The following is a 27,667-nucleotide window of genomic DNA, read 5'->3' on the forward strand; positions in this document are numbered from 1 at the left end:
TACCTTCTAGAGCTTAATGCCTGTCTAGGGCAAGAGAGACTTATAAATATACTAACTTTAATAAGATACTATTAGAAGAATAAAGCATATTGATGACTATTAGCCATAGAGAAGGTCAAGATTTATTCCATGGGAAGATCTCACAGAAGCAGTGTCATTGGACTGGGTTTTAAAGTTCCCAAAGTAAAGGATAGGGGAGAAAACCATTCCTGGTATAAAGAATGGCATCGGCAAAGAGGTATGAGTGTATGAGCACGTTTCAGAATGAAGACAAGCTCAGCATGTGCAAATCACAGGCTCTTTATGAGCTTTATGCATCATGTTCAGGAGTTTCAATCAGTAAGGAGCCATGGAGTATTGTATTGTTTTGTCTTTAAAATATCTATATCGGGCTGGGGATGTGGCTCAAACGGTAACACGCTTACCTGGCACGCACGGGGCGCTGGGTTCGATCCTCAGTACCACATAAAAATAAAATAAAGATGTTGTGTCCACCAAAAACTGAAAAATAAATATTTAAAAAATTCTCTCTCTCAAAAAATAAAATATCTGTATCATTATTTCTCATCACAAAGTTAATATAAGCCCAGTGCATACAATGTAGGGCATATATAAACATAGAAAATAGATATTTCACAATCCCATTTCCCAGAGACAGTAGCATTTATCATTTTATATATATTTGTTTAGATGTTTTTCCTGTATGTATGTGTGAGTGTGTGTGTGTATGTGTGTGTGTATGTATATATATATTTATTTTCACATTTTAAACAAAAATGGAATTGCTTTATTTATACAGTTTTAATACTGAATTAAAAATTAATATATCATGGTGATATTTCTATATCATAATTCCTTTATGTAATCCCTTGCTATTTCTGCATTTTTTTTCCCAGTACTTGGGATTGAACCCAGGGTCCCACATATGCTAGGCAGGCACTGAATTTCATTCCAGCCTTTTAAAATTTTATTTTTATACACGGTCTCACTAAGTTGCTCAGGCTGGCTTTGAGCTTGCCATCCTCTTGTCAGCCTCCCAAGTAGGTAGGATTATAGGTATGCAATTCTACATTCTGCTATTTCTGATATATATATATATATATATATATATATATATATATATATATATATATAAAATAATGTACATTTTGACATATTTCTTTGTATACCTGACCTGATGTTACATTGTTGAATTTTTACAAGTGGTGGGAGACAAAGAATTTACTTACTGCTGAGCTCCAGGAATGTCAGTGAATGTTGTAAAACTGGCATCAGCTCTTGTGGCATTTGTCATTCAGTGGGAAAGAAATGCTAAATAGTCACACAAATAAATACAATAAAATGTGGTACAAGTTGGAAAGAAAATATAAAGGACCAATGAAAGTTCATAACTTTGAAAAAGTCCTTATCTTTTAGAGATATAGCCTGACATATATACATTTGACATGGTATAATTTGGGGGATTTGCTTCAAAATAATCCAGTCTTTGAGGGTGAGGGAAGGTGGGTGGGACCGTAGCTGAAATAAGCAAAGTGTTAATAATTGCTGAAGGTGGTGTTAACTATACTCTGCTCTTGTGTTTGAAAATTTCCATACTAAAATGTAAAAAGTATGGAAAAGGGATTATAATTTGCAAAGGGGAGGCCAAGGAAAGGCTCCTTTGAGGAAGAAACATTTCAGCTAAGACCCTCGTGATATTTGCCAGGCTACAAGTGGTGGATAGTGGTTGGGGAAAGAGCTTTGTAGGCATGGGAGCAGCGTGAACAAAGGTCAGAAGCCTAAGAGGGAGCATGCTGTGCCTAGAGGAAATGAAAGAGGGCTGGTGTCATAGGAATTGAGAGTCTGGAGCTTCCTGTAGACATGGGCTAGATGTATAGGACCTTGGAGACCATGCTAAGGATTTTTTTTTTTTTTAATACAACAGCAATAGAAAGAAACCTTCTATAGAAGGGTATAGTTGTCGTTATTGAGATGGGGTCTTGTTAAATTGCCCAGGATGGCCTCAAACTTGTGATCTTCCTGCCTCGTCCTTCCAAGTATCATAGAAGTGTTTTAAGCAGCAGAGTGGCAAGGTGGCTTTTGATTCTTGAAATCTCAAATTGGCTGTTTTGTGGAGAATGGTTTTTGTTTCAGCAATGGGGAGAAGAGAAGGTAAAAGTGGAAAGACATTAGATTATTGCACTGGTTTAAGGATTTTGGTGATTTTAGATCAGATATATAGTGATATAGACAGAAGAGATAATATCTTGTCATATATTTTGGTCTTGATGATGTAAGAGTTGAAGGAGAGAGAGGTTTCAAAGATGATGTTTAAATTTTTGACTGCTGCCATTGATGGATGGGAGTATAATTGATGAACATGGGGAAGAATGGAGGAAGAGCAGATTTTTTGGCTAGAGATTAAGAGCTCAGTTTGAAATATGCTAGTCAGAAAATTTGCACCAATGTATATTTTACCTCTGAGTGTGAGATTTATACTCAGAGGTCTTCTTTGTACAGATTTGTGTTTTAGAGAGATTATTCTGGTAAGAATCTGGAAACCAATTAGGTGTTAATCTGAAAGCTCTCCACCCCCTGCTGCATAAAGAAATCACATTTTTATTGTCTCTGCCTTTCTAGCCTTAATATTCAGCTGAGAGGGTACCTGGGTCCTAAGGACTCAATAAATCATTCTAAGAGAATTAATGTTTATAGGTGAGAGATGACAGTCTAGATAGAAATTGATAGATTCTGGAAGTTTCCAGAATACATTCAGCATGTATGGTTGGAAGATGGAAGAGATTTTCTCTCTTTTCTCTTATCCTGCCTGTTTAAGAACTTTTCAGTAGCTCCACAATACTGCCAAGTCAAAATATGTGTAGCCTTCAATTTATTTTTGACCCCCCAAACACTTGTTTTTCTGAAACTCTATAGGTTGGAGGTCAGAAAGCTGAAATTATTATTCTGATAGCTTGAAGCTATCTGTAATTCTACTTCTCCTTCTCTCTGCTGACTTCTTAAGCCTGGAACCCTTCTAGTTCTGGAAGCTCTGGTGGGGTTAGGGAGTATTAGCAGCAAGGGAAATCTGTAGCAGGGCAGCAGTAGTTACTCTCTGTGTGTAGATGCTGTCCAGAAGTCGAGTATAAATGCATATTACTTATATGCTTTCCATTTTACCAATGAAGACATGCTCTAGAAAGATTTCCAAATGCATGTAACAAGTCTCTGGGCTGGTACTTTCTACAGTTGATTTTATATTTTTTTCCCTAGTGCTGAGGATTGAACCCAGGGCTTTGAGTATGGAGCATGTTAGGCTAGTTTATTTTATTTATCTATCTTCTTTGCTTTCAAAATTATTTGGAATATTGCCTCTCAGAATCCCTTTTCATTTTTTAAAAAATATTTTTAATAGTTGTTGATAGCCCTTTATTTTATTTATTTATATGTGGTGCTGAGAATCGAATCCAGTGCTTCACACATGCCAGGCAAGTGCGCTACCGCTCAGCCCCAGCCCCAGCCCCTCTCTTTTCATTTTCAATTTCAAAATACCTTTTGTATTTCTTTTTTTTTTTTTAAAGCTTTATTTTACTTATTTATTTGGAACCCAGGGCCTCTCACGTGTTAGGCAAGCACTCTACCACTGAGCCACAACTCCATCCCACCTTTTGTATTTTCTCCTTGGTTGTCATAACCAATATGTAGTGAACAATTGGTTTCTTTCTGCAAGAATCCCAGATGTAAGTAGGCTGGCCTAGCAGCAGCAATGTCATATACCATGGAATCTTGGCACCTTCCACTAAGGCTGGCAGCTCTGGGCCTTCTTTGTGTGTGTAGTGGGGGCATGTGTGGGCACAAGGGCAGAGGATGTGTAGCCAAGAAAGGGAATGGGTAGGGGTTTAGGTAGTGCATTTACAAATTATTTTGAGGTAAAGGAAACTGCTTCGAATTTCATGCTTTCTAGAAGACTGAAATTATGTCCATTCCACTATAATAGCCATTTTATTATGTATGTATCATGTAAATCATGGTCTATACCTTCAATGTGCATAGCAAAATATCTTTAAAAGTAAAGAAGATATTGGCTTAATTAGGTAAATTTCTTCTTTCTGACATACAATCAATTTTGGTTTTGACATTCTAAGACCAGAACTCATCCCCATCTGTAGTGTTGCCTAAAGTGTTGGTTTAGATGTATGAATGATTTAGCTGGCCTTTATCAATGAAGTTGAATGGAAAGTAGATTCTGGAAACCTCATTCTTATGCATAGCTTTCATTCATTATTGTTGCTCTATGTTCCAGGTCCTGCCAGGTGGATGTTATTGTACATATTTTACAGATGAGGAAATGCAGGCTTAGGAAGTTTAAGTATATCTCTGAAGATCACTTGGGTTATCATTGTAATTACTAATGAAGCTGCATTCAAACCTAAGTCTTCTCGCTACACAGATTTTTTTTTTTTCCTTTTGGTACCAAGGATTGAACCCTGGGGTGCTTTACTGCTGAGCCACACACCTGGTTCTTTTTATTTTTTATTTTGAGAAAGGGTCTTGCTAAGTTGCCCAAGCTGGCCTCAAGCTTGTGATCCTCCTCCCTCAACCTCCTAAGTAGCTGGGGCCCAACTCATATTATACTTTTTTTAAAAAATGTTTTTTGTTGTAGATGGACACAATACCTTTATTTTATTTTTATGTGGTGCTGAGGATTGAACCCAGGCCTTCCACATGTGAGGCGAGCACTCTACTACTGAGCTACAACCCCAGCCCCTCATATTATACTTTTAATCATATACCATTTCTCCACTTTTTTAGCCATATAAGTAACTTTCTCTCTCCCTCTCTCTCTCGCTTTCTTCAGTGTTGTCAATTAAACCCAGCACTTAAGTAATTTTTGTCTCATATTTTTTCTCTTCTCCAATTTCAGAATCTATTATGGATCACGCAGTTATTGACTAATAAATGTAGTGACTAGCAACTAGAAGAGAATGGGTATCTGGGACAGAAGTGTCACTGTTTCACTGGGAAAATGTTGTAGGAGGGATGTCAGGTGATGGCTCTGTGGGGGGCAGGGAGGTGGATAGGGCAGAGTAGGCTCTTATCTGGGTTCTCATGAAAGGACAGTTGCTGGGTTATTTCTGTGTTGAGGCCTTGTCAGGGACTCCAGAGCATCACTTCCCTGTCTTGCATACCTCAGGGGCAAGAAGGCTGTAAATACTCTGGAGGATCTAGAGAAATTCCTCATTGTGACAGTGGCTTAGGTTAGTGGGGATTGCCTTCTCCAGACTTAGGGCCAGGAAGCAAACAGCATGACATTCCATAGCTAACTTCTGTTGGCCCTCTTTGCTTTTTTTTTTTTTTTTTTTTGCTGGTGGTGCGGGGTTTGAGCTACACCCCCAAGTCTTCCACAGCTAACTTTTAATTTTTTATTTGTTCTTTTAGTTATACATGACAGTAGAATATATTTCAAGATATTTTACATGCATGGAGTATAACTTCCCCTTCCTGTACATGATGTGGATTTACTTTTTATTGGTCGTGTGTTCATATATGAACACAGGAAAGTTATGTCTGATTTGTTCTACTGTCTTTCCTTCCTATTCCCATCCTCCCTCCCTTCCCTTCATTCCCTTTGTCTAATCCAATGAACATCTATTCCCCACCACCTCCTTATTGTGTATTAGCATCCACATATCAGAGAGAACATTCAGCTTTTGTTTTTGGAGGATTGGCTTATTTCACTTAGCATGATAGTCTCCAGTTCCATTCATTTACCAGCAAATGCCATAATCTTATTCTTCTTTGTTACCACAGCTAACTTTTAATGAATATTTTTGACTTTTAACTTTGTTAGCAAACTAGTACCTTTTAACTATCTTATCATGAGTTTTAGACTATAGAATCTAGAGAGAAGAAAAATGTTAAAAAAACATGAAATATTAACTTTTGGTCCCATTTTAAATCTTACATAACTAAGATCTAATTAGAGTTCTGAAAACTATTACCAAAAATAGATATGTAGAGTCCCAGCAAGCCTCATTTTTCATTTGTAAAACACCCACCACCTGAAAACAAGTACGTGAGTCTTCATGTTAGTTAGTTATATGGAAAACTGACTGCGAATCCATCTAGGGATCTGAACGGATTTAAGATCTTTTTAGAAGATACATCTTAGCCTATCAAAATAATAGCAATGAGAAGGTATTGGATAAAATTTCAGGCAGAGAACACCACCTGGTGGTGATAAGAAGGATTTAAGCCTTCATGTATTTATACCAGTAGTTGTAATAAATGAGTGCTGTTTGTCAAAACAATTCTATCCTTATTTATAATAATCATGGATTCAAATTTGTATGAATAGTTTTCGACACAGGACTCTAGCATTACTTCATTAAAATTGCTGTCAATCATACAAGCTAACATGTCAAATAATTGTGTACTATAGAACTGCAATCTTGTTCCAAACAGGTCCTATTTATCAGTGAAGAAAATCAGTTAGTGCCTTTCCATCTCTTTATTGCAACTTCTAATTTTAACATCATCCTTATTTTCTGTGGAAAAATAGAGAAGGAAATATTTAGACTTTTCAGTATGTCTTTGACAGGTGTCATGTAAAAGTAAGTCACTTTTTTCCCCCTGTATAAAAATTATGAAGAGAAGTTTGAGATTTTCCAGAGTGATTATTAGGGTGAGCAAAGTTGAGAGGGGATGGGAGATTCTGTAAGTTTATTAAAATTCATTTCTGAGGTTTCTCCTTTGTTCCAATAAACATCTAAATAATTGCATTATTTGAGAATTTTGAATCTAGATAATCCTGTAGTTGGGTGAAGTGGGGACATCAACCCAAGAATCTTATTAAGGATCCTATTAAGTTAATGTGGATGCATATTTTATAGGCCTGCAGGGGATGAGAGGATAAACAGAGTTTTCAATTTCAGGTTGAGCCTTGGGCTGGCATGCCATATCTGTATCTTTTTTCCTAGTTGGAAAACTGATTCCAGGCCCAGCACCTTGCAGAGTCTCTTGGGGGAGGACTGTTCATGTAATGTGCCAGGCTAAATAGAATGTGTCATACTTTGCCCTGCTCTCCTGGGATTTTTCTTTATGTAAGTGGCAGCATATTATAATTTCGTATTTCAACACTCATCAGTGTTGAAAACTGTTCCATGCATAAATGCCCACATGTCCATAATTTAATTTATATTAAATGTCCAGAATTGGCAAATTCATCGAGACAGAAAGTAGATCTCTGGTTGTCAGGAACTGGGAAGTAAGGGTTGGGAGTAGTGGGAGTGCCTGCTAATGAGTTTGGAATTTCCTTTTGGGTGATGAAAATATTTTGGAATTAGATAGTGTGATCATTATACAACTATATGAATATACAAAAAACCATTGTACTATACACTTAAAATTTTACACTTAAAAAAAGAAGAAGCAGATCCATGGAGGGATGAACCAAGTTAATTAATAGACGATTGTGGTCAATATTCTTTCACTTTCATTTTAGCAGAAATTTTGCTTGATAATCTCAGTGTGGCACCTTGGGCCTTGAATGTTGTTGTAATTTGACTTGACTGTCCTGTTCCTGTCCTTCACAGGGCCACGATGGGCCTCCTGGAATATTGGCGTGTTTATCTGCATTCGATGTGCTGGAATCCACAGGAATTTGGGGGTGCACATATCCAGGGTAAAATCAGTTAACCTCGACCAGTGGACTCAAGAACAGATTCAGGTACTTACACAACTGAGAGAGAGTTGGCTGCTCCCTTTATCTATGTAAAAGTAGTTCAGATGAGTGTCAGTCAAACTAGGCACCAAGATGAAGATAGTTTTAAACATTTATGTCAAATTTTCATGCCTTAATAGAGAAAATTTTAATCTTTCTATTTAAGACAGCAGGGTAAGACACCTTTATTTTACTTCTTTTAAAATACACTCTATGGTCTAGGACCCCAGGGGTTTTTGAAGGCATTAAGAAGGATCTTTGGATTACTTTTTAAGACCCTTGGCATTTGCATGTCTAACCTTTGTAGTTTTAGATATAGGCATTCACTTTAAGGAAAATAAATAACAAAAATACCTCCTGGACTGGGAATGCTTGCCTGGGTTAAATCTTCAGCACAGCAATAAATAAATAAATAAATAAAACAAAATAAGAACCTTCCAAAAATTATAGAATTATAGTAATATTTTTTACATTTTTTAAAGTTATAGTTGGATACAATACCTTTAAGTTATTATTTATTTTTAAGTGTTGCTGAGGATTGAACCCAGTGCCTCGCATGTGCTAGGCGAGTGCTCTACTGCTGAGCCACAACCCCAGCCTGGAATTATAGTAATATTTTATTGCTAAAATCTTGCTTACTATTAGCTTGGTGGTCTGGGAGTGGGACACTTAAATTAATGAGTCCAGCTAGCCCAAGATCTGCATCTTGATGTAGCTTCATTAGTTTCTGTTCCCTTCCTACATTGAAGTGCTTTAATTAAAACAAGTTTTTCTTTTTTCTTTTTTTTTTTTTTGTGTGTGAGTGTGTGGTTTGTGTTGGGGGAAGAGGCTACAGAGAAAACTAATTACTAAGGTTGATGACGGAAGTAAGAGGGTGTTCTTATTAGAAGATGGCTTTAAAATTACTTTAGACTGTATTTATAGATTCATTAAAGGTCTAAGGTGGTGAGTTACATTTTAAATTATACTTTACTATATTTTATGAAGAAAATTATATATCATAGAGGTATCTTTGAATTTGAAGATTTGAAAGACTCTTGGGATTTAGCTAGCGTTCACTGCTATTAAGGGTTTTTTTTTGTTTGTTAGTTTTTTTATTTTTTTGGTTCTGGGGATTGAACTCAGGAGCACTTGACCCCTGAGCCACATTTTATTTTATTTAGAGACAGGGTCTCACTGAGTTGCTTAGTACCTTGCTTTCGATGAGGCTGGCTTTGAACTCGTGATCATCCTGCCTCAGCCTCCCAGGCTGCTGGGATTACAGGCATGTGCCACCATGCCTGGCTTAAGGGGTCTTTTTGAAAAGCCTAATGGGAGGCCGCCATGTTGGCACACAGTAATTCCAGTGGCTCCAGAGCCTGAGAAGGCAGGAGGATTGCAAATTCCACGCCAACTTCAGCAATATATCAAGGCTCTAAGCAACTTAGATCCTATCTCAAAATAAAAAATAAAAAGTGCTTGAGAATGTCTCAGTGGTTAAGTACCCCTAGGTTCAATCCCTGGTACCAAAAAAAAAAAAAAAAACACCCCCAAACCTAGTGGGAAACACACATTGACTGGTTAATAGAGCTGAATAGGTTAATTAATAGCATAAACTTAGAATTGTAATACCCATTATTGCCTGCCTAGTAGACATTTTGATTGTTAGCTATGCATCTTAGAATTTCAAATAACATCTTGAATTATTACTGAATTAAATGTATTTTGGAAGACAAATCTTTCCATAAAAGGAACCCATGGAGAAGGGAAAGAATCTGTAGGAGCAAGTGATTGGAATTCCTAGTAGGGTAGAGAGAATACTGGATTGGAAACCAGAATACACAAGTTTAAATCTTGGTTCTGTCACCCTCTAGATTGGCTCTTTAACTGCAAATAGAAGAACTGGATGAGAAGTTTTTCTTTCCCATTCTGACATTTCCCGTTTCTGTATTCTCTTTGATTGCAGTGCATGCAAGAGATGGGCAATGGAAAGGCAAACCGGCTTTATGAAGCATACCTTCCTGAGACCTTTCGGCGACCTCAGATAGACCTGTATCTTTTCTGGAGCAATTTAGAAGGCTGGTGATCCTTTGATGTTTGGGGAGAGGCAGACAAAATTCAAAGCCTGAGACCTGAGGGGACCATCTCTGTGTGGATTTGTCAAAGGCGTGGGTTTTCTTCTTTCCTACAATCAAGACAGAAAAAGCACATGTATTCTTGCTGATGTTGGGATTATATGTAGTATCAGATGGAAAGAATCAGGAATTAAAACTGCAGTGATTTCACTGTGAATTTTTCTATAAAGTGACATCTCTGCTAGTTTTTGGGTTACTAAAACTATTTTTTTGATAAAAAGAATAGTTTACTATGCTTTTTTGAACCCTGGTATTCAAAAAAATGTCATTCATTTTTATTGCATTCTTATGTCTTGTATGAAAGAAATAACCTTTGTTGACCAGCTTATCAATAATGTTTTCACTCATCACTTCAACAGGGGACAGTGCCTAGATGTAAAACCAAACTTCATAAAGGTGGTACTTCTCAAAATGTAGTTTGTAGACCACCTTGTTAAAGTTTATTTTTTGGTGTTTGCAGCTAGAACCTGTTAAATGTAGATTTGGGACCCTGTAGAAGACTCACTTATCAGGATTTGGAGTGGGACGCAAGGTTTATATTTTTAAGGGGCATTTAGTTGCTTTGCTTGAAGTCTGTTCATCTGAGGGCTTTAAAAGAGATAATTCATCATTTACCCTGTATCTTAGAACAGCCAGAGGTCCCTCTGATGACAATGTGAAGGTTAATCCACTTGCTGCTGTTATCACTTTAAAGAGAAATCATAGGCAACAATGCTTCCCTCCAGTAGCTTAAGGCATAAAATTTCAAGATTTTGGTCAGGGAAACTGCATACAACGAAGCAAGAGTTGTAGGGAAATGAGTCAGTAGGGAAAGAGAAGATCAATGCTCTGTGGGATATAAATTCATCTTTTATGTTCTTACTCTTGAAGAGACTTATTTGATTCATCCTTAATAAGTTTTTTGCAGAGCTGTTGAGGGATTTATTCGAGATAAATATGAGAAGAAGAAATACATGGACCGAAGTCTGGACATCAATGCCTTTAGGGTTGGTTGTAAATCTTTCAGGTTTTGTTCATAATATGTTATTGCTTACTAATCAGGCCAAGGAAGAATTTGACAAACTGCTACCAAAATAGTCTAAAACCATCACTTAAAAAATGCCAAAGTAGGGTTGGGGTTGTGGCTCAGTGGTAGAGTGCTTGCCTAGCAAGTGTGAGGTACTTACTGGTTTTGATCCTCAGCACCACATAAAAAAGTAAATAAATAAAGTTATTATGTATATCTACAACTAAAATATTTTAAAAATGAAAAAGTAGGGGAAAAGCCAGTTACTGAGTAAAGACCATTGGATATCATGGAAAAAACTTTTGCCTCAGCAATGGGGAGGACAAACCACCAGTGAATCCTTTGTCTTGATCTATATTTAGAAGATATTAGTGATTCTCAGTTCCAAATTATTTCTTGAAGTGGACACATTGGGCACAGTAGGTTAAATAGAGTAATATGTGTGTACAAGTATGTGTGTATATATATCAGTATATATGAATACACATATACTTTTTCTTCTTTTGTAAATGAAGTCAACAGAAGCAGGTATAATTAAATCACCAGTTTCTTTCAGTTTGACCAACATATTATTCCCTTATTACCTGGTAATGACCAGTGTATTGGTGGACTGAGGGCCACTGGAACCCTTTCTTATTCCTGAGAATAGTTTCAGAGGGAAATTAACTACCATTTGCCAAGTACACATTCACCCAAGGCATGGTTAGAACCTGATAACTATAGTTATAGATAGTGTGTGATAACTAGGTCAGTATAACACATCAGGAGCAAAAGCAACATGGTTTCTGGAAGAAAATATGCCTAAATAATGAAAATAAAGGGAGAACTAATAAATATAACCATTAAGATTTTTAAATAGCCTTGACAAGATTCTGTAGTAAATTCTCTTAGAAATAATTAACTATTTCTCTAGCTACAAAAATATAGTCTGGGATTTGCCAGTTCTATTACAGTTCCTATCTATCTTCTAGTTATTTATTTTGATGGATGATAAAAAAGCCATTGAAATCACTAAGTTTGCATGCGGCTCTCTAAGCCCTTTCTGGTAATTAAAAATTAATTTAATTCATTTAATTGGAACCAGCTGTATGAAAGGTGAATTTCAACACAGGCTTATAGGAAAGTACAAGGTATTCATGAAGTTAGGAAAAAAAAAATTCCTTCCTAACTTAATATGAAAGATTCTTATTTACGGTCATCCAGAAAAAAAAGATTTGTCAGTTATCTTAACTGTTCCAAGAAGGAATTAATTCAGTGAACAGCTACAGCTCAAGTAGCATCATCAAAAAAGGTGTTTTTTTTTTAATATTTATTTTTTATTTGGATGCAGTATCTTTATTTATTTATTTTTATGTGGTGCTGAGGATTGCACCCAGGGCCTCGCATGTGCTAGGTGAGCGCTCTACCACTGAGCCACAACCTCAGCCCTCAAAAAAGGTTTAGAGCCAAAGTACACACATTTCCTTTTATTTGTAGAAAACTATGGTCTGTCTGCCAAACTCTTCATTATTCCTGAAATATAAAATCAGATGAGGTGAGAAAAGGGTATCTGAGGTAATTCAGAGGATGGAGGAGGAGGAAAGATTTGCCATGTTAAGACAGTCATTCAGATGTTCCTAATTACATTGCTGGCCCACCATACCCATGAAAACAAGCTTTTTAATTATTGGATGTTTTCTCTTGGAAAGGAAATACCTCCTGTTTACCAAAAAACTATTTCAGAATTTTTTTTTAAATTTGATGTGTTTAACTTGTTTATGTTTTTATTGAAGATTTTAATGCTAAGAATTAATATTTACTAAGTAAGAGCATTTAATTTCAACAAAAAGAGACTGACTTTTAAAAAGAATATCCTGGGGCTGGAGCTGTAGCTCAGTGGCAGAGCTTTTGCCTATCATGTGTGAGGCACTGGGTTTCATCCTTAGCACCACATAAAAATAAACAAATAAAATAAAGGCATTCTGTCTATTTACAACTACAAAAAAAAAAAAAAAGTATTCTATAGTGTTTTGTTTTTGTGGGGCTAGAGATTGAACCTGTACATGCTTAGGTAAGTGCTCTATCAGTGAGCTACATGCTTAGCCAATTATTCTTTTTTAATAGATAAAGCATTTTCAACTTCAAGAAATAAAGTATTCTGTATTAAAGTACCATACTATATATGAAAAAGACAAAGCTGTATGTGTTGTGATTATCAAATTATTTTTACAGAAAATATGAAAAGTTAAAATTCACAATTCTTATCATCTTTATTAAGGCTTATCATCTTGCTTTATCTCTTTTGTTCTATATAGGAGACTTATTTAAAATCTAATATGGGAGTGGGGAATGTAGCTCATTGAAAGAGCACTTGCTCAGTGTGCTCATGGTGCTGGATTTGATCCCCAGCACCACAAGAAAACGCAGAACTCTCCAAAAGCTAGTTAGGTATAATGTCTCTTGTTTTCCTTCTCATGATTCATGTTATACATAACACATCATACATTTCTATGTTATTTACTTACATTGAATATCTTTTCTTAGTGAATAGGTAAATCAGTATCATTTACTATTCTCTTCTGTGACATAAATGTGGTTATTTAAGTTTTTCTATAGCATAAATAATTCTGGAATGAATGTCTTAGTACATGTAACTTTTTTCATATTTTTTATTATTTTCTTAAGATTCATTACAAGATATGGTATATCTAGGTCAGATGATTCCAATATTTGTCTCTTCATACAGTTGACAATGTACTTTCCAAAAGTTATACCATTTTTTACTGTCTTCTCAGCATGGTGTAAGCGTTCTAGTTTCACTTCATTTTACTTAGCATAATGCTCTCAAGTTCCATAAATTTTCCCTGAAGATGACATAATTTTATTCTTTTTTTACGGCTGGATTATGTGCATATATTATGGTTTCTTTACCCATAGTTTGGCTATTGTGAATTGTGCTGCTACATGGGTATGCATGTAGTACTGTAGTATGTTAATTCTTTAGGGTAAATACCAAGGGGAGGTATAGCTGGGTTGTATGGTGGTTCTATTTCTAGTCTTATGAGGAGCTTCCATACAGATTTTCATAGTGGTTGTACTAATTTACAATCCTACTAACAGTGTATAAGTGTTCCTTTTCCTCCACATCCTCTCCAGCATTCATTATTATTTGTATTCTTGATAAACATGCCTGTATTCTTTTTTAAAAAATATTTTTTAACTATTTCTCTATGTTTTTATGTGACACTGAGGATTGAACCCAGTGCCTTATACATGCTAGGCAAGCCCTTTACCACTGAGCCACAAGCCCAGCCCAATATGCCTATATTCTTAAGGTTACTTTGTGGTTCTGTTTTCCATTAGGTGTTTATTTGTTGAAATGTGACCAATAACTTTATAATTCGTAAAAGTATTATGAAGTGGCCTCTGAAAAACTTCAAAAACTGAGAGACTTTCTAATATTTTATTTATTTATTTTTTGGGGGGGGTGGGTACCAGGGATTGAACTCACAGGCACTTGGCCACTGAGCCATATCCCCAGCCCTATTTTGTATTTTATTTAGAGACAGGGTCTCACTGAGTTGCTTGCACCTCGCTGGTTTTGAACTCACGATCCTCTGCCTTAGTCTTCCAGGCCACTGGGATTACAGACATGCACCACTGTTCCCGGCCCTAATATTTATTTTGACATGCTTTTTGGCCCTAGACAGGCAATCCATGCAGGACACCCTATAATCTTTTTTTTTTTTTCCTTAAGAATTCCCTAATTCTTTCTTGCCTTGTTTCCTTAATTCTTGTTTTTCTAATCTTTAATCTTAAAATTTAGGTCTGTTTTCTCATTTTTAAAAACAAAAATGAATATTGACAGGGCCTGTAATTGAATTTATAAAATCACAAAGGGCATAAGCTGAGTCAGATGAACATGAACTTATTTACCAGTACACTAAAATGAGGGGATCTGTTCAAAACATGAGCAAATTAAATTTAGGGCAAAAATGGGCAACAAACTTTAAAGCTTCTGTAGATAGTCTGTACTGCAAATTTCAAGAGTCATGGGTGGGTCAGACAGACCAGTAGGGTGAGTGTTTAAGATGTTTGGAATATATGTGGAGGAGGTCAACTCTCAGCTCCACACCAAGACACAGTCCCAAGTTTGCCATACTCTTGCATCAGAATCATTAGGATAGCAGACGTGGTGGTGCACACCTGTAATCTGGGAGGCTGAGCAAGAGGATCACAAGTTCAAAGCCAGCCTCAACAACTTAGTGAGGGCCCAAGCAACTCAGCAAGATCCTGTCTCTCAATAAAATATAAAATAGATCTGGGGATGTGGCTCAGTGGTTGAGTGCCCCTGGGTTCAATCCCTGGTACCAAAAAAAAAAAAAAAAAAGAATCACTGGGGATTTTTGCTGTCCTTTGTGAACATTTAGGATTATAGTTTATTGAATCACCATGGGGCTTATGTTCATTATCTTGTTAAATCTTTCTAGAAAGAGAAGGATGACAAGTGGAAAAGAGGGAGTGAACCAGCTCCAGAGAAAAAAATGGAACCTGTTGTTTTTGAGAAAGTGAAAATGGTAAGTGGGAAAGTCCCTGCCCTGTGTGATGGTCTTGTGTGTGTTTATATATGGAGGGAGGAGGAGAGGCCTCATGGTGGGCAGGTGGGTTTGATACCATATTTTATCATTGTACCTGAAATAAGGGGTTCCACATTTAGATCAGATCACCTGCTGCCATTTCTGCTTCTTGCCCATTACCTATTGCTGCCTGAAGTGTTCTCTTGGAAGCTAGATGGCAGCTTGGAAACTGCATCTGTCCTATTTAAGCTCAAGTCATGTTCCATGCTAAAATGACATGGCTGCATGACAGCTTCTGAGCAGATGCTAATTCCACAGTAGTCCTTGTTAGACCTCATGTGCTTCATTTTCCTTTTGCATTTAGGAGCAGTCCAGAAGTTAGGCTGCACTAATTTCCTTTTCCACATGGCTACTGTGGCTCTAGTAGTAGATATTCTGAATATAAGAGGTTGGAATCTTGGGAGAGAGGACTTTTTACTATTGGGTAAGGAAGACTCTTTATCACCATTGTGAATCATACTGTCTGTGGACAGTCACTAGTGATAATGGCAGAGTGAATTAAGTAATCTTTAAACTGATCTCCCTTTAGTGTTAAACTAAAAGATTTTCTAGCCACTGGAAGATTTGTTGTATAATCAGATACCTACTTTTATCCTTGATTTTTCTTGAGACCCAAAACTACTACTTCTGTTAGATTCCTTGCTCAGTGATTGTCTTGGTTTCAGAAAGAACTGCAACTCTAGAAAGCTAACCAAGTATAGACAATATCTTTATTTTCACTTCAGGTTTGGTTTATGCACTCAAGCTTCCTAGCACTTCCTGGGTTTTGTTTCTTTGATAACTGTCTTTGAATAAATAGCAACTATACCACAAGAATATGTGTGGCTTTATAGTGGAGAGGGGGGAAAAAGAGTTCAGAAATACCTGCTGATTTCTTTTTATAACATATTTTAACTTTAGCCACAGAAAAAAGAAGATTCACAGCTACCTCGGAAAAGTTCCCCCAAATCCACAGCGCCCGTCATGGATTTGTTGGGCCTTGGTAAGAGTCAGACTTGTCAGCCCCCACATTCTTATATATTTTGATGAAATTCTATGACTGACCCTGAGAAGATTGGTAGAGATGGGACTCTCATTTGTGTCTTCTTCACTAAGATTGTTCTCTCCTGTTCTTCCTGTTATGTTTTACATTTGAGCCATTGCTTTAAGAAAGTGTTTACTGGGACATTTTTCAGAGCAACAGTACAGTGTAGTGGTTAAAAGCATGGCTTTAGAGCCAAGTCCCGACACATATGTATGTAATCTTAAATAGTGACATCTGAACATTACTTTCTTAATCCGTGCCATGAGGATGGTAAGTTTCTACTTCAAAGGTGTTGTTGGAAGGATTAAGTGATATAATGCCTCTAAAGCTCTTAGTGCTATGCTTGACACATACTAAATGTTTGCAGTTCCACTTAACAACACCTTTCACCCTTTTGCCTCTTCCCTATACTCTACTCCTTGTACTCTACTCCCTCCCTTATACTCCCTGCCTGCACCCTTGATTTTTCAGGTGCAACCAGTTTCAGAGATTGCCTGTTACTCTGTGGCCATTCTTCCCTTGAAATATTAATCTAGTGATTTTGCCCCTTTCAGAAAGAAAGCCTGTTCCCCTGCCTCTCATCACACTGATGGCTGTACTTTGTTTCAGTCTTCTGCTATTGACTTAGGTTATTGGCTACTTAGGCTTCTAATTTCTTTACCTTTTATTTTTCTCTGAAAATGAATCCTATACACTGTTCTTCAAATTGCCAGGAAGGAGCCAGCCAGTCCTCTAGCCTTTGTACTGATGTAGCAGTCAGGCCTGAGTTTATCCCATAGCCTTCTTGCAAATATGGGGGGGAGGCCTCCTCTGAGAAGGCCTATCCAAGCTAACAGTAGGCGAGATTTCCAGGTCCATGACAGAGCTTGTGGGCCTTCTCTTTCTACTTCTTGTCTGCAATAGCAGGAAGGAGTAAGCAGTGCTACATTTTGGTTTTGATCTGTTTCTAGATGCTCCTGTGGCCTGCTCCATTACAAATAGTAAGACCAGCAATACACTAGAGAAGGATTTAGATCTTTTGGCCTCTGTTCCATCCCCATCTTCAGTTTCCAGAAAGGTGAGTCTTCTGGGATTCTAAGGATTAAAGGACTTTCCGGAAAGAGTGATAACTTAATCATAGAACCAAGCCATACTTCTTGGAAGAATTTGATTTTCTTAATTCTTCCCTTGACACTGTATCATCTCTGTCACAGCCTAAACTCATTGTTCATACTGTTTTGTTTTTGCCTCACAGAGTGCCCTTTGAGTGGGCTTCTATCAAAGGTCTGTCAGAGGGCTGGGGTTGGGGCTCAGTGGTAGAGCACCTGCCTTGCATATGTGAGGCATTGAGTTTGATCCTTAGCACCACATAAAAATAAATAAATAAATAAAGATATCATGTTAATCGACAACTAAAACAATATTTTTAAAAGGGGGGGCGGTGCTGGGATTGTGGCTCAGCAGTAGAGCGCTCGCCTAGTACGGGTGGGACCCTGGTTCGATTCTCAGCACCACATAAAAATAAAGGCATTGTGTTGTGTCCATCTACAAAAAAAAAAAAAAAAAAAGATATTCTCTTTCTCTCTCTCTAAAAAAAAAAAAAAGGTCTGTCAGATTGTAAAGGCTATACTTTAGATCAGCTTTCCAGCCCGAGTTCCCGCCAGGGTGTTGTAGATGTGTTATTGGCTGCCATTGTGGAATGCCTATTGTATGCAAGGAGTAGCCAGGAATTTGATGTATCTCATTTTTATATATTTTATTAATAATTTCAAGCCCTTACCAGTACCCCTCAAAATAGATAATTTACAAATATTAGTTCAGAAAAGTTATGTGACTAACCTCTGGTTATGCAATGAGTGAGTGTCTGCATGGATCTAAACCCAGTAGTCTGTGCAGCATCATTTGTGGATTGTTTTTGTTTTTTTCCTACTAAATCACATAGCTTTTCTGAAGAATGAAGGATTGAACCAGAGTTTAGCTATTATGTATATTCACATATTTTTATGGTAAAAATGTCTGATATGAGCCATGAATTGTCTTTATTTACAGTACTGGGGATTGAACCCAGGGCCCACATGTGTTAAGCAAGTGTTCTATGACTAATCCATACATATTTCCAGCCCTGTTTAAATTTTGGGGTGGGGGACCATTAAGGATTGAACCAGAGGTGATTTACCACTGAGCCACATACCCAGTCTTTCTTTTTCATTTTTTATTTTGAGACAAGGTCTCACTAAGTGGCTTAGGGCCTTGCTAAGTTTCTGAGGCTGGTCTCGAACTTGTAATCTTCTTGCCTTAGCCTCCTGAGTCACTGGGATTATGTGCTACTGTGCCTGGCCCCTTTTTAAATTTTATTTTGAGACAGGATCTCACTAAGTTACCAAGACTGGTCTCAAACTTGTGACCCTCCTGCCTGAGCCTTCCAAATAGCTGGGGTTACAGGGGTATACTACTGTACCTAGACAAACCATGAATTTTTAAAAAAATATTTTTATTTTTAATTGTAAATGGACATAATACCTTTATTTTTATTTATTTATTTTTATGTGGTGTGGAGGATCATACCCAGTGTCTCACATGCGCTAGGCAAGTGTTCTACCACTGAGCTACAACCCCAACCTGAACCATAAATTCTTTTTTTTTTTAAATATTTTTTTAGTTATAGTTGGACACAATTGCCTTTATTTTATTTACTTTTATGTGGTGCTGAGGATCGAACCCAATATCTGGCATGTGCTAGATGAGCGCTCTACCACTGAGCCACAACCCCAGCCCCTTAACCATGAATTCTTATTGCAAATGATAGAGGCAGCACAAGATGATGGAGATCCTTATAGAGACCCCCATGAAGATTATTCCACCAATCCCCCTACCCTCTGTGCTCTAAGGTTGTAGGATCCATGCCAACTGCCGGGAGTGCTGGTTCTGTTCCTGAAAATCTGAACCTGTTTCCGGAGCCAGGGAGCAAGTCAGAAGAAATAGGCAAGAAACAACTCTCCAAGGACTCCATCCTCTCACTATATGGATCCCAAACGCCTCAAATGCCTGCCCAAGGTAGAGTCCATGGAGTCATAGCTTTGTACAAGGAAGAGATATGAGAATATACACGCAGAGTTTTTTGTTGTGATGAGGGACACTTGCTTTGGGGATTGGAGTATCATATAGGAAACATGCCTGAAACTGACATTACTTGTAAAAGCACAGAGTATCAACAGACATATAACTCAGGGTCATACTTTTGTGGGTTCTGATGTCAGACCTCTGTGAAGTCTGAGTCAAGGCTTGGATTTGGCCTCTTAAGGAGAAGTGGCCAGGTCAGTGCCCCATTGATAAACCACAGCAAATCTGGTAGAGAATCTCTCTAACTGCTTTGCTATGTATAACAGCATTCTGAGTTGAGAGTAGTCTTAAAAAACTCTAACTGGAAAAGTAGCCAGTGAGAATGTGGGCTAACTTTGTGTCCTTTCCTCTTTAAGATGTGATGTGTGTTTTCTTGGCAGCAATGTTCATGGCTCCTGCTCAGATGGCATATCCCACAGCTTACCCCAGCTTCCCTGGGGTTACACCTCCTAACAGCATCATGGGGAGCATGATGCCCCCACCAGTCGGCATGGTAGCTCAGCCTGGAGCTTCTGGAATGGTTGCCCCTATGGCCATGCCTGCAGGCTATATGGGTGGCATGCAGGCATCCATGATGGGGGTGCCGAATGGGATGATGACTACCCAGCAGGCTGGCTACATGGCAGGAATGGCAGCTATGCCCCAGACTATGTATGGGGTTCAGCCAGCTCAGCAGCTGCAATGGAACCTCACTCAGGTGAGCTTCCCTGTTTGATCTGATATCAGACTTCTGAGCCTTCCTCAAGCCTATCTCACTTCTCACCTTTCCCTTATCCCTTGAATGCTTTCCATGTAAACGAGATAATGCCAGAGAGACATTCTTAGATTTGCCTTCCTAGAGTCAAAATTTTCTGAGGAGTTCTTATTTCCTATAAAATAAGGGTAACTATCTAAATCTGAGTCTACACTGTCTCAAAAACAAAACCAGAAAGACTTATATGGATAGACAATACAAAAATAAAAATACCTGTTGTCCATTGCTACCATTATTACAGGCTTCCAATGACATGACATTAGCATCGAACACCGAAATCCAGCAGAGCCAGCATCACAGAGGAGACTGCAGAACGTGGATAGGGAAGCAGGGCTTATAAGTGACAGAACGCAGATGAAGTCACCTCTCAGAGGAGAAAGGCCTACCCTGATGGAGACGTACTGAGAACAGTTCTTGGGCGGGGGAGGGGATTGAAAATAAGGAATTTGAAATACATAGGATTATAGGTTGTAGCCTTGGAAAAGTTTTGCATGGCAGAGAGATAGGTGTGACTTAGAAGAAGGAGGAACTCTTTGGAGACCTGATAGTGAAAGGAAAGAAACAAATTTGAAGTGGAAAAGAGAATTACAAAATCAGGAGATACCATCCTTCTTCCCAAATGATTATTTTCCTAATTAACAGAAGAGGGTGGTCTTGAACTCAGAACTATCTACTAAATCCTCATAACTGTCTATATTATCAATGATTTGGAAAAAAAAAAAAAGCACTAAAAAATAACAGAACATGACAGATGACATTTATACAAAACTACTGAAAATAGAAAACAAAACTTAAAACATTGGACTGGGGCTGTAGCTTGGTGGTAGAGTGCTTGCCTCACATGTGAGGCACTGGGTTTGATCCTCAGCTCCACTTAAAAATAAATAAATAAATATCAAAACATTTCAGGTAATGGAAATTCTCCCTTCAAAAAGTCATTAAGCAGAATTAATACTGTTAAAATGGCCATACTACCAAAAGCAATATACACATTCAATGCAATCCCTATCAAAATACCAATGACGTTCTTTGCAGAACTAGAATAAAATAGTCCTATAATTCATTTGTAAGAATAAAAGACCCAGGATAGCCAAAACAATTCTATTAGCCAAAAAAGCAATGCTGGAGGCATCACAATACCTGACTTCAAATTATACTACAGAGCTGTAGTAACAACTGCATGGTACTGGGATAAAAGCAGACACACAGACCAATGATAGAGAATAGAAGATCCCAGAGACAAACCTACACATCTATAGTTATCTGATCATTGACAAAGGTGCCAAAAACATACATTGGAGAAAAGACAGACCCTCTTTATTGGGGGGACCAGGAATTGAACCCAGGGTACTCTACTACTGTGCCACATCCCAGCCTTTTTTAAAATTTTATTTAGAGACAGGGTCTCACTGTGTTGTTAAGGACTTTGCTAAGTTGCTGCGGCTGGCTTTGAACTCGTGATCCTCCTGCCTCAGCCTCCCAAGTCACTGGGATTATAGGCATGCACCACCATGCCCAGAAAGAAGGCCCTTTTAACAATGGTGCTGGGAAAACTGGTTATCTATATTGTAGAAGAATGAAACTAGACTCTTATCTCTCACCCTTTTCCAAAATCAACTCAAAATGGATCAGACTTAGAAATTAGATCAGAAACTATGCAACTCCTAAAAGAAAACATAGAGCTAAACATAGGCGTAGGCAATGACTTTCTCAATAAGATTCCTAAAGCTCAGAAAATAATGCTAAGAGTTAATAAATGAGATAGCATCAAATTAAAAAGCTTCTGCACAGCAAAGGAAACAATTAGGAATGTGAAGAGAGAACCTACAGAATGAAACCACCATAACCCAATTATACCAGTCCTCAGTATTTATCCTAAAGAATTAAAGTCATCATAGTATAGTGTGATACATCATACCCATGTTTATAGCAGCACAATTCATAATAGCCAAACTATGGAATTTACCTAGATGTCTATCATTAGATGAATGGATAAAGAAAATGTGGTATATATATACAAACAATGGAATTTTATTCCACCATAAAGAAAAATGAAATTATGTTCTTTTCAGGAAAAGGGATGGAACCAGAGACTATTATATTAAGCAAAATAAGTCATATTCAGAAGCTCAAGAGACATATGTTTTCTCTCATATGTGGAAGCTAGAAAGGAAAAAGGAAAAGAAAGCCGGGGGTAGATCTCATGAAAATCAAAGGGAGGTCAGTAGAGGAAACGAACCAAGGGGTGGAAGTCAGGAAAGGAGGGGGGAAGTGCTAGGGAGTGACATTGGCCAAATTATATTGTTATATTGTGTGCACGTATGAGTATGTAACAACAAATCTCATCATTGTGTACAATGATAATGTTCCAATAATAATGTGGGAAAAAAAGAAATGCAAAAAAAAGTATTTATGATTTCATTTAAGTACCAACTCTTTTCAGAGGGGAAAAAAAAAGTCATTAAGCAGAATAAAATTGTTAAGCAGTTTACCAACCTGAAGAGAATGTCCTTAAACATTTGCAGATAAACAGCTTGAATTGAAAATTCAAAAACTTAGAACCAAAAATGGACAAAACACTAGAAGTTTTGAAATGAAAGTTTATTGAATTCAGGAAAGAAATCAAAGAAAAAGAGAGTTATCTTAGAAATAAATTGAATAAATTCAGATGAAAATCTATTTGACATTGAAGAAAGATGTAAAAACAGCTAAGAGAATGAAAACTAAATATAGGAAGGGGTTTGAAAAGAATCAGAGAAAGTATATTATAGAAAGTAGGCAAAGATGGGCTGGGGTTGTGGCTCAGAGGAATAGCGCTCACCTAGCATCCGTGAGGCACTGGGTTTGATCCTTAGCACCACATCAAAATAAAATAAAGGTCTTGTGTTCATCTACAACTAAAAAATAAATGTTAAAAAAAAAAAAGTAGGCAAAGAAAGCCTAACACAAATACATTTGGAAGACACCTTATCAGGACAGAATTAATATATTTAAAACTATAATACAAGAAAACTTTCTAGAAATAGAGTTGTAAATAACATTAATGGGCTCACTGTGATTCTAGAAAAATTAACCCCAAATAATCTACTCTAAAACATCCCGGTAAACTTTTAGACTTTAAAGAACAAGAAAAAATATCAGGAATCTATCCTTTTTCATACTTCCCTCCCAACAAAACTTAATCACTTCCTGGAAACAAAACAAAACAAACAACACAAACCACTCAGGTTGACATCAGATTTTTAAAGGCAACATTCAAAGGACCACAAAGGGAATCTCCAAGACACTCAAGTACACGTGAGATAGGTATTTTACAGCCAGTCAAGCTATCTTCAGATGTGAAGCCTGTAAAAAAATATGTATGCAAGAACTTAGGGAACGTGCTTGCAAGCCTTTCTGAGGAATCTAACAGAGGTGAACTTCATCCACCTAGGAGACACATTTTGGCACAAGGACTGTTGATGAGCATTGAATGTTTATTAAGAACCTAAGACTAAAACAAGGGTAGTAATAAGGATAGGAAAATTTGTTGTATTGTTTTTTTAAAATTATTTTTTAGTTGTAGTTGGACAGAATATCTTTATTTTATTTGTTTATTTATTTATTTTCAATATGGTGCTGAGGATCGAACCCAGGGCCTCATTCATGCTGGGTAAGCACTCCACCGCTGAGCCCCAGCCCCAGCCCAAATTTGTTGTATTCTGACAAACATAATAATACAAGTAAAACAAATAGAGGAGGGAGGAAAAAAAGGAAAGTAGACTAAGTTAATTAATTGTTGCAAAATAAATAGATATAGCTGGGCATGGTGGCACATACCTGTAATCCCTGTGGCTCAGGAGGCTGAGGCAAGAGGATCACAAGTTCAAAGCCAGCCTCAACAAAAAGCAAGGTGCTAAGCAACTCAATGAGACCAGATCTCTAAATAAAATACAAAATAGGTTGAGTACCCCTGAGTTGAATCCCCAGTACCAAAAAAATAAAAATAAAGATAAATAGGTGTAAGTCAAAGGATATAGGAAGCTGTCAAGCTAAATCATAGAATCTTGAGTAAAAGAGAAGGAAATTAAGGACAACAGTATTAGTATATAGGTAATCACTACAAAAAAATATGGAACATTTTTCTTTTATTTTGGGGGTGCTGGAGATTAAACCCACAGCTTCCCACATGCTGGGCAAGCACTGTTCCACTGAGCCTTGTTAATTACAATTTTAAAAAATGTCTTAGCCAATATATCAAACAAAATTACCAATAATAGGACAAATAATTATCATGTGCTTCCTGATATCTTGTACTGAGGAAGACACAATATCACCTACATAGAATTCTTGCCAAAAAAATATGTAACCTGTACCCAATCTTGAGAAAATATGAGATCAATACAAATTGAGATAGTCTACAACATAACTTTCCTGAAATATCAATGTCAGGAAAAAAGAAAGAGTGGTGGAAGAACTGTTTTAGATTAAAGGAGACTAAAGAGGTGAAAATGAAATGCAGTATACATTACAGTATTGGGTTAAATTAAAAAAATGTTAAATTTATTGAGTGTGTTAATCACATTACGGTTCTAGAAAGGCATTCATTCCTATGGGATGCCTCCTGATTTATTGAGGGGTGAAATGTCATGATGATATCTGCAACTTTTGATGCTCCTTGACATTGTTTATATACATACATATTCATATATCTCACACATACAGAGAGGGAGAGAAAAAATACAATAAAATGTTAACAATTGATGAGTTTAAGGAAGATACATATGGGTTTCTTGTACTATTGTCTCACTTTTTTTTTTTTAAGTTTGAAATTTTCTTTAAAAAGTTGGTAGAAGAAAATAGACATTCTCCTAAAGAAAAATAATTTATTTAGAAAATGAACTAGACTCAGGAAATTTAAGGCATTTTTCTTTGACAAACTGTTTTTATCTGTTTGTGGCCAGGGGCCAATCTTTCAAATCCAATTCATAATGAGGCTCCTGCCCCACCCAGGCCTCATTCCCATGACTCCTCTCAGCTCCTTCCCTTCTCCTACACTGAAGATGTGTTGGTCTCCACTCCTCTTCCTTTATTCATTTGGAACAGTACAGTTTATTTTTCCTTCTGCAAAGGAGCATGCTCAAGTGCTGACCTGACAGTAACTGCTTTCTGCTGGAGAAGAGGCAGGAGCGCTGAAAGGGGTGCTTTTCTTTGGTCTCTTTGAGTTGGCCTTGATCAGTTAACAGGCCCCTTTGGTTATGAAAAGGAACTGGAAAGGGAGAAAAGAAGGGCTTCTTATGCTGTTTTTTTGCTGATGGACCCAGGATCCCTTTTTTCTCTTCTGAGCATTGGTCTCTGGCAACATCACCCTTCTGATAAGTCCTTTATGTGCATGATGTGGTGTCCTTGAAGTGATCTGTTAAGGTTCAGGGCAGTTGTGTACAGTAATAGTCTCCTTTTGTCTCGATCTCCCTCCCCACAGACAGAAGGACTCCTACCCTGCCTTTTGTACTAACTGGTTGAATGCCCACAGCCTAGTCTGAAAAGTCTCCTCTCTCCCTTCCAGATGACCCAGCAGATGGCTGGGATGAACTTCTATGGAGCCAACGGCATGATGAACTATGGCCAGTCAATGAGCGGTGGAAATGGACAGGCAGCAAATCAGACTCTGAGTCCTCAGATGTGGAAATAAAAGCAAAACACCTGTATGGCTGCCACTTTCCTTAGCCTTTGCTCTCCCCCTTCTTTCCTCACCTCTCCTCCCCACCATCCCTTTTTCCTACCTCTCTCTATTTGATTTAGAAATTGCTCAATAAGTCATTTGGGGTTTGGCATCCTGTCCAACCCAGCCACTTCCCAAACATGCAGACCTCTCTGTTGCTCTATGTTGTTCATGTCCCCTGGCCATCCTGACTTCCTCTCCAGCCACAGCCCCTATCCTTTCCTGGCACCAGCACCTTAGAAATCGTTGGCAGAAGGCACTTGAACCACAGGGAAAATGTGCACACTTTTCAGTACCTTCCCTCAAGGTTGAACCTCCTGTCAGACCCTTAGAAAGGTCTGTGGCATTGTGCATTAGGCAAAGGGGAGGGTGTAGAGATTCTTCTATATGTGTTAATAAGCTATTTCTAAGTGTTTAAAGTTTTGGTTAAAGAGAGGTATCATGTTCCCATGCTTTATGGGAATGAAAAAAGTCCTGCAATCAAATTAAATACTCCTTGGGTCTTGGATCAGGTTGACCCTAGCCTTGGGGTGAGGCAAGCCCCTTCCTGTGTGGATGAGCAAAAATATTACTCCACTTTGCCCTGAGTTGCTTTCTGGATCTGGGGCTTCAGGACTCGCTGCTTCAGTCAGCCTTTATTAGCACCAAAGACTTTATGAAGGTCCCATACAGATGCACATCCCTGCTGCCTCCTCCCTGCCATCAGAGGATCCGGCTCCATGGCTGGAGGACCAGCCCCAGTGTGGGGATGCAGAGCTTAATCTGTGCACTGCTTATGTGTGTGTACATGTGGATATCGCCTCCCACCCTCTCCCTAACTGCTCTGGGCATTTTTGTTTTTGTTTGTTAGTTTTAGGTTTATAACAGAGAGGAGTTAATTTATCAACAGTCTAAAACTGTTGCCAGTTTTTCTTATATTTAAAAAAAAATTACCATCTCATCAATAGCTCCCTATCTCCTTTCCCTTCTCCCATCTGCCAGTCACTCTTTCATACCCGCGTATCCAGGTATTTTATTTGCCCACCTGTTTCCCAGTGTGTGAGGCAGAGAGCCTGGACAGCTTTCCTCTCAGCCATTGTTCACCCCACTTGAAAATTCAAACAAAAAAACTTTGCTTAAAGGATTTCATGTGTGGGAACCACAATGCCTGTTTGCCTTTCTCCTGTGTATGTGTAAATTCCTTAATAAATATTGCAGGGAAGGACTGTTTGCTTGTTACTGTGTGTTACTCTTGGAGGTGGGTGAGGTCCACATAGGTTTTCTACTTTCCAGGAGCAGTTCCTTCCTTCACTTCTTGTATTTTAAAGAATTTTGTACTTACCCAGGTTTGAGCGGTCAGAAAGGGGCTCTCTCTCCAGTGAATGCAAAGAATTGTGAACAAGGGTCACAGAACATCAGAACTAGGAGCATGTTTCCCCCTACAGATAGAGAAGCTGAGTCCCAGGGAGAGGAAGTAGTTGGTCAGGGGTCTGCCAAAGAACCGCTAGAGAGCCTGCTAAAGAATCTGGCTTTCCAGCCCCTTGTTCTTTCCCTATGCCTGGGTGATTAAATCACAAGTTGGAATTCCTCCCTGCCAAGGAAGCAGTAGCCTTGCCTGGTAAAGGCAATTCAGCCCTCTCTAAACTGTCAGAACAAGGAGGGGCTGGACTTCTGA

At 37.9% G+C, this 27,667-nt stretch overlaps 1 protein-coding gene across 2 annotated transcripts in view; it reads left to right on the plus strand.

Annotated features, from left to right (window-relative positions):
• Smap2 (small ArfGAP2) overlaps positions 1-27,218 on the plus strand; it is a 48,309-nt gene extending 21,091 nt beyond the window's left edge. For both annotated transcript variants that reach the window (XM_027937004.2, XM_027937005.2), the window contains exons 2-10: positions 7,572-7,705; positions 9,645-9,730; positions 10,721-10,799; positions 15,289-15,375; positions 16,336-16,417; positions 17,410-17,516; positions 19,327-19,492; positions 19,939-20,255; positions 25,858-27,218. In XM_027937004.2, coding sequence (XP_027792805.1) covers positions 7,572-7,705; positions 9,645-9,730; positions 10,721-10,799; positions 15,289-15,375; positions 16,336-16,417; positions 17,410-17,516; positions 19,327-19,492; positions 19,939-20,255; positions 25,858-25,983 — 1,184 coding nt within the window. In that variant the 3' untranslated portion in view covers positions 25,984-27,218. The remainder of the gene's footprint in view (positions 1-7,571; positions 7,706-9,644; positions 9,731-10,720; positions 10,800-15,288; positions 15,376-16,335; positions 16,418-17,409; positions 17,517-19,326; positions 19,493-19,938; positions 20,256-25,857) is intronic.
• Positions 27,219-27,667: the final 449 nt, after the last annotated feature.

Source organism: Marmota flaviventris, chromosome 10 (genome assembly GCF_047511675.1).
Source record: "Marmota flaviventris isolate mMarFla1 chromosome 10, mMarFla1.hap1, whole genome shotgun sequence".
Classification (NCBI taxonomy): Eukaryota; Metazoa; Chordata; class Mammalia; order Rodentia; family Sciuridae; genus Marmota; species Marmota flaviventris.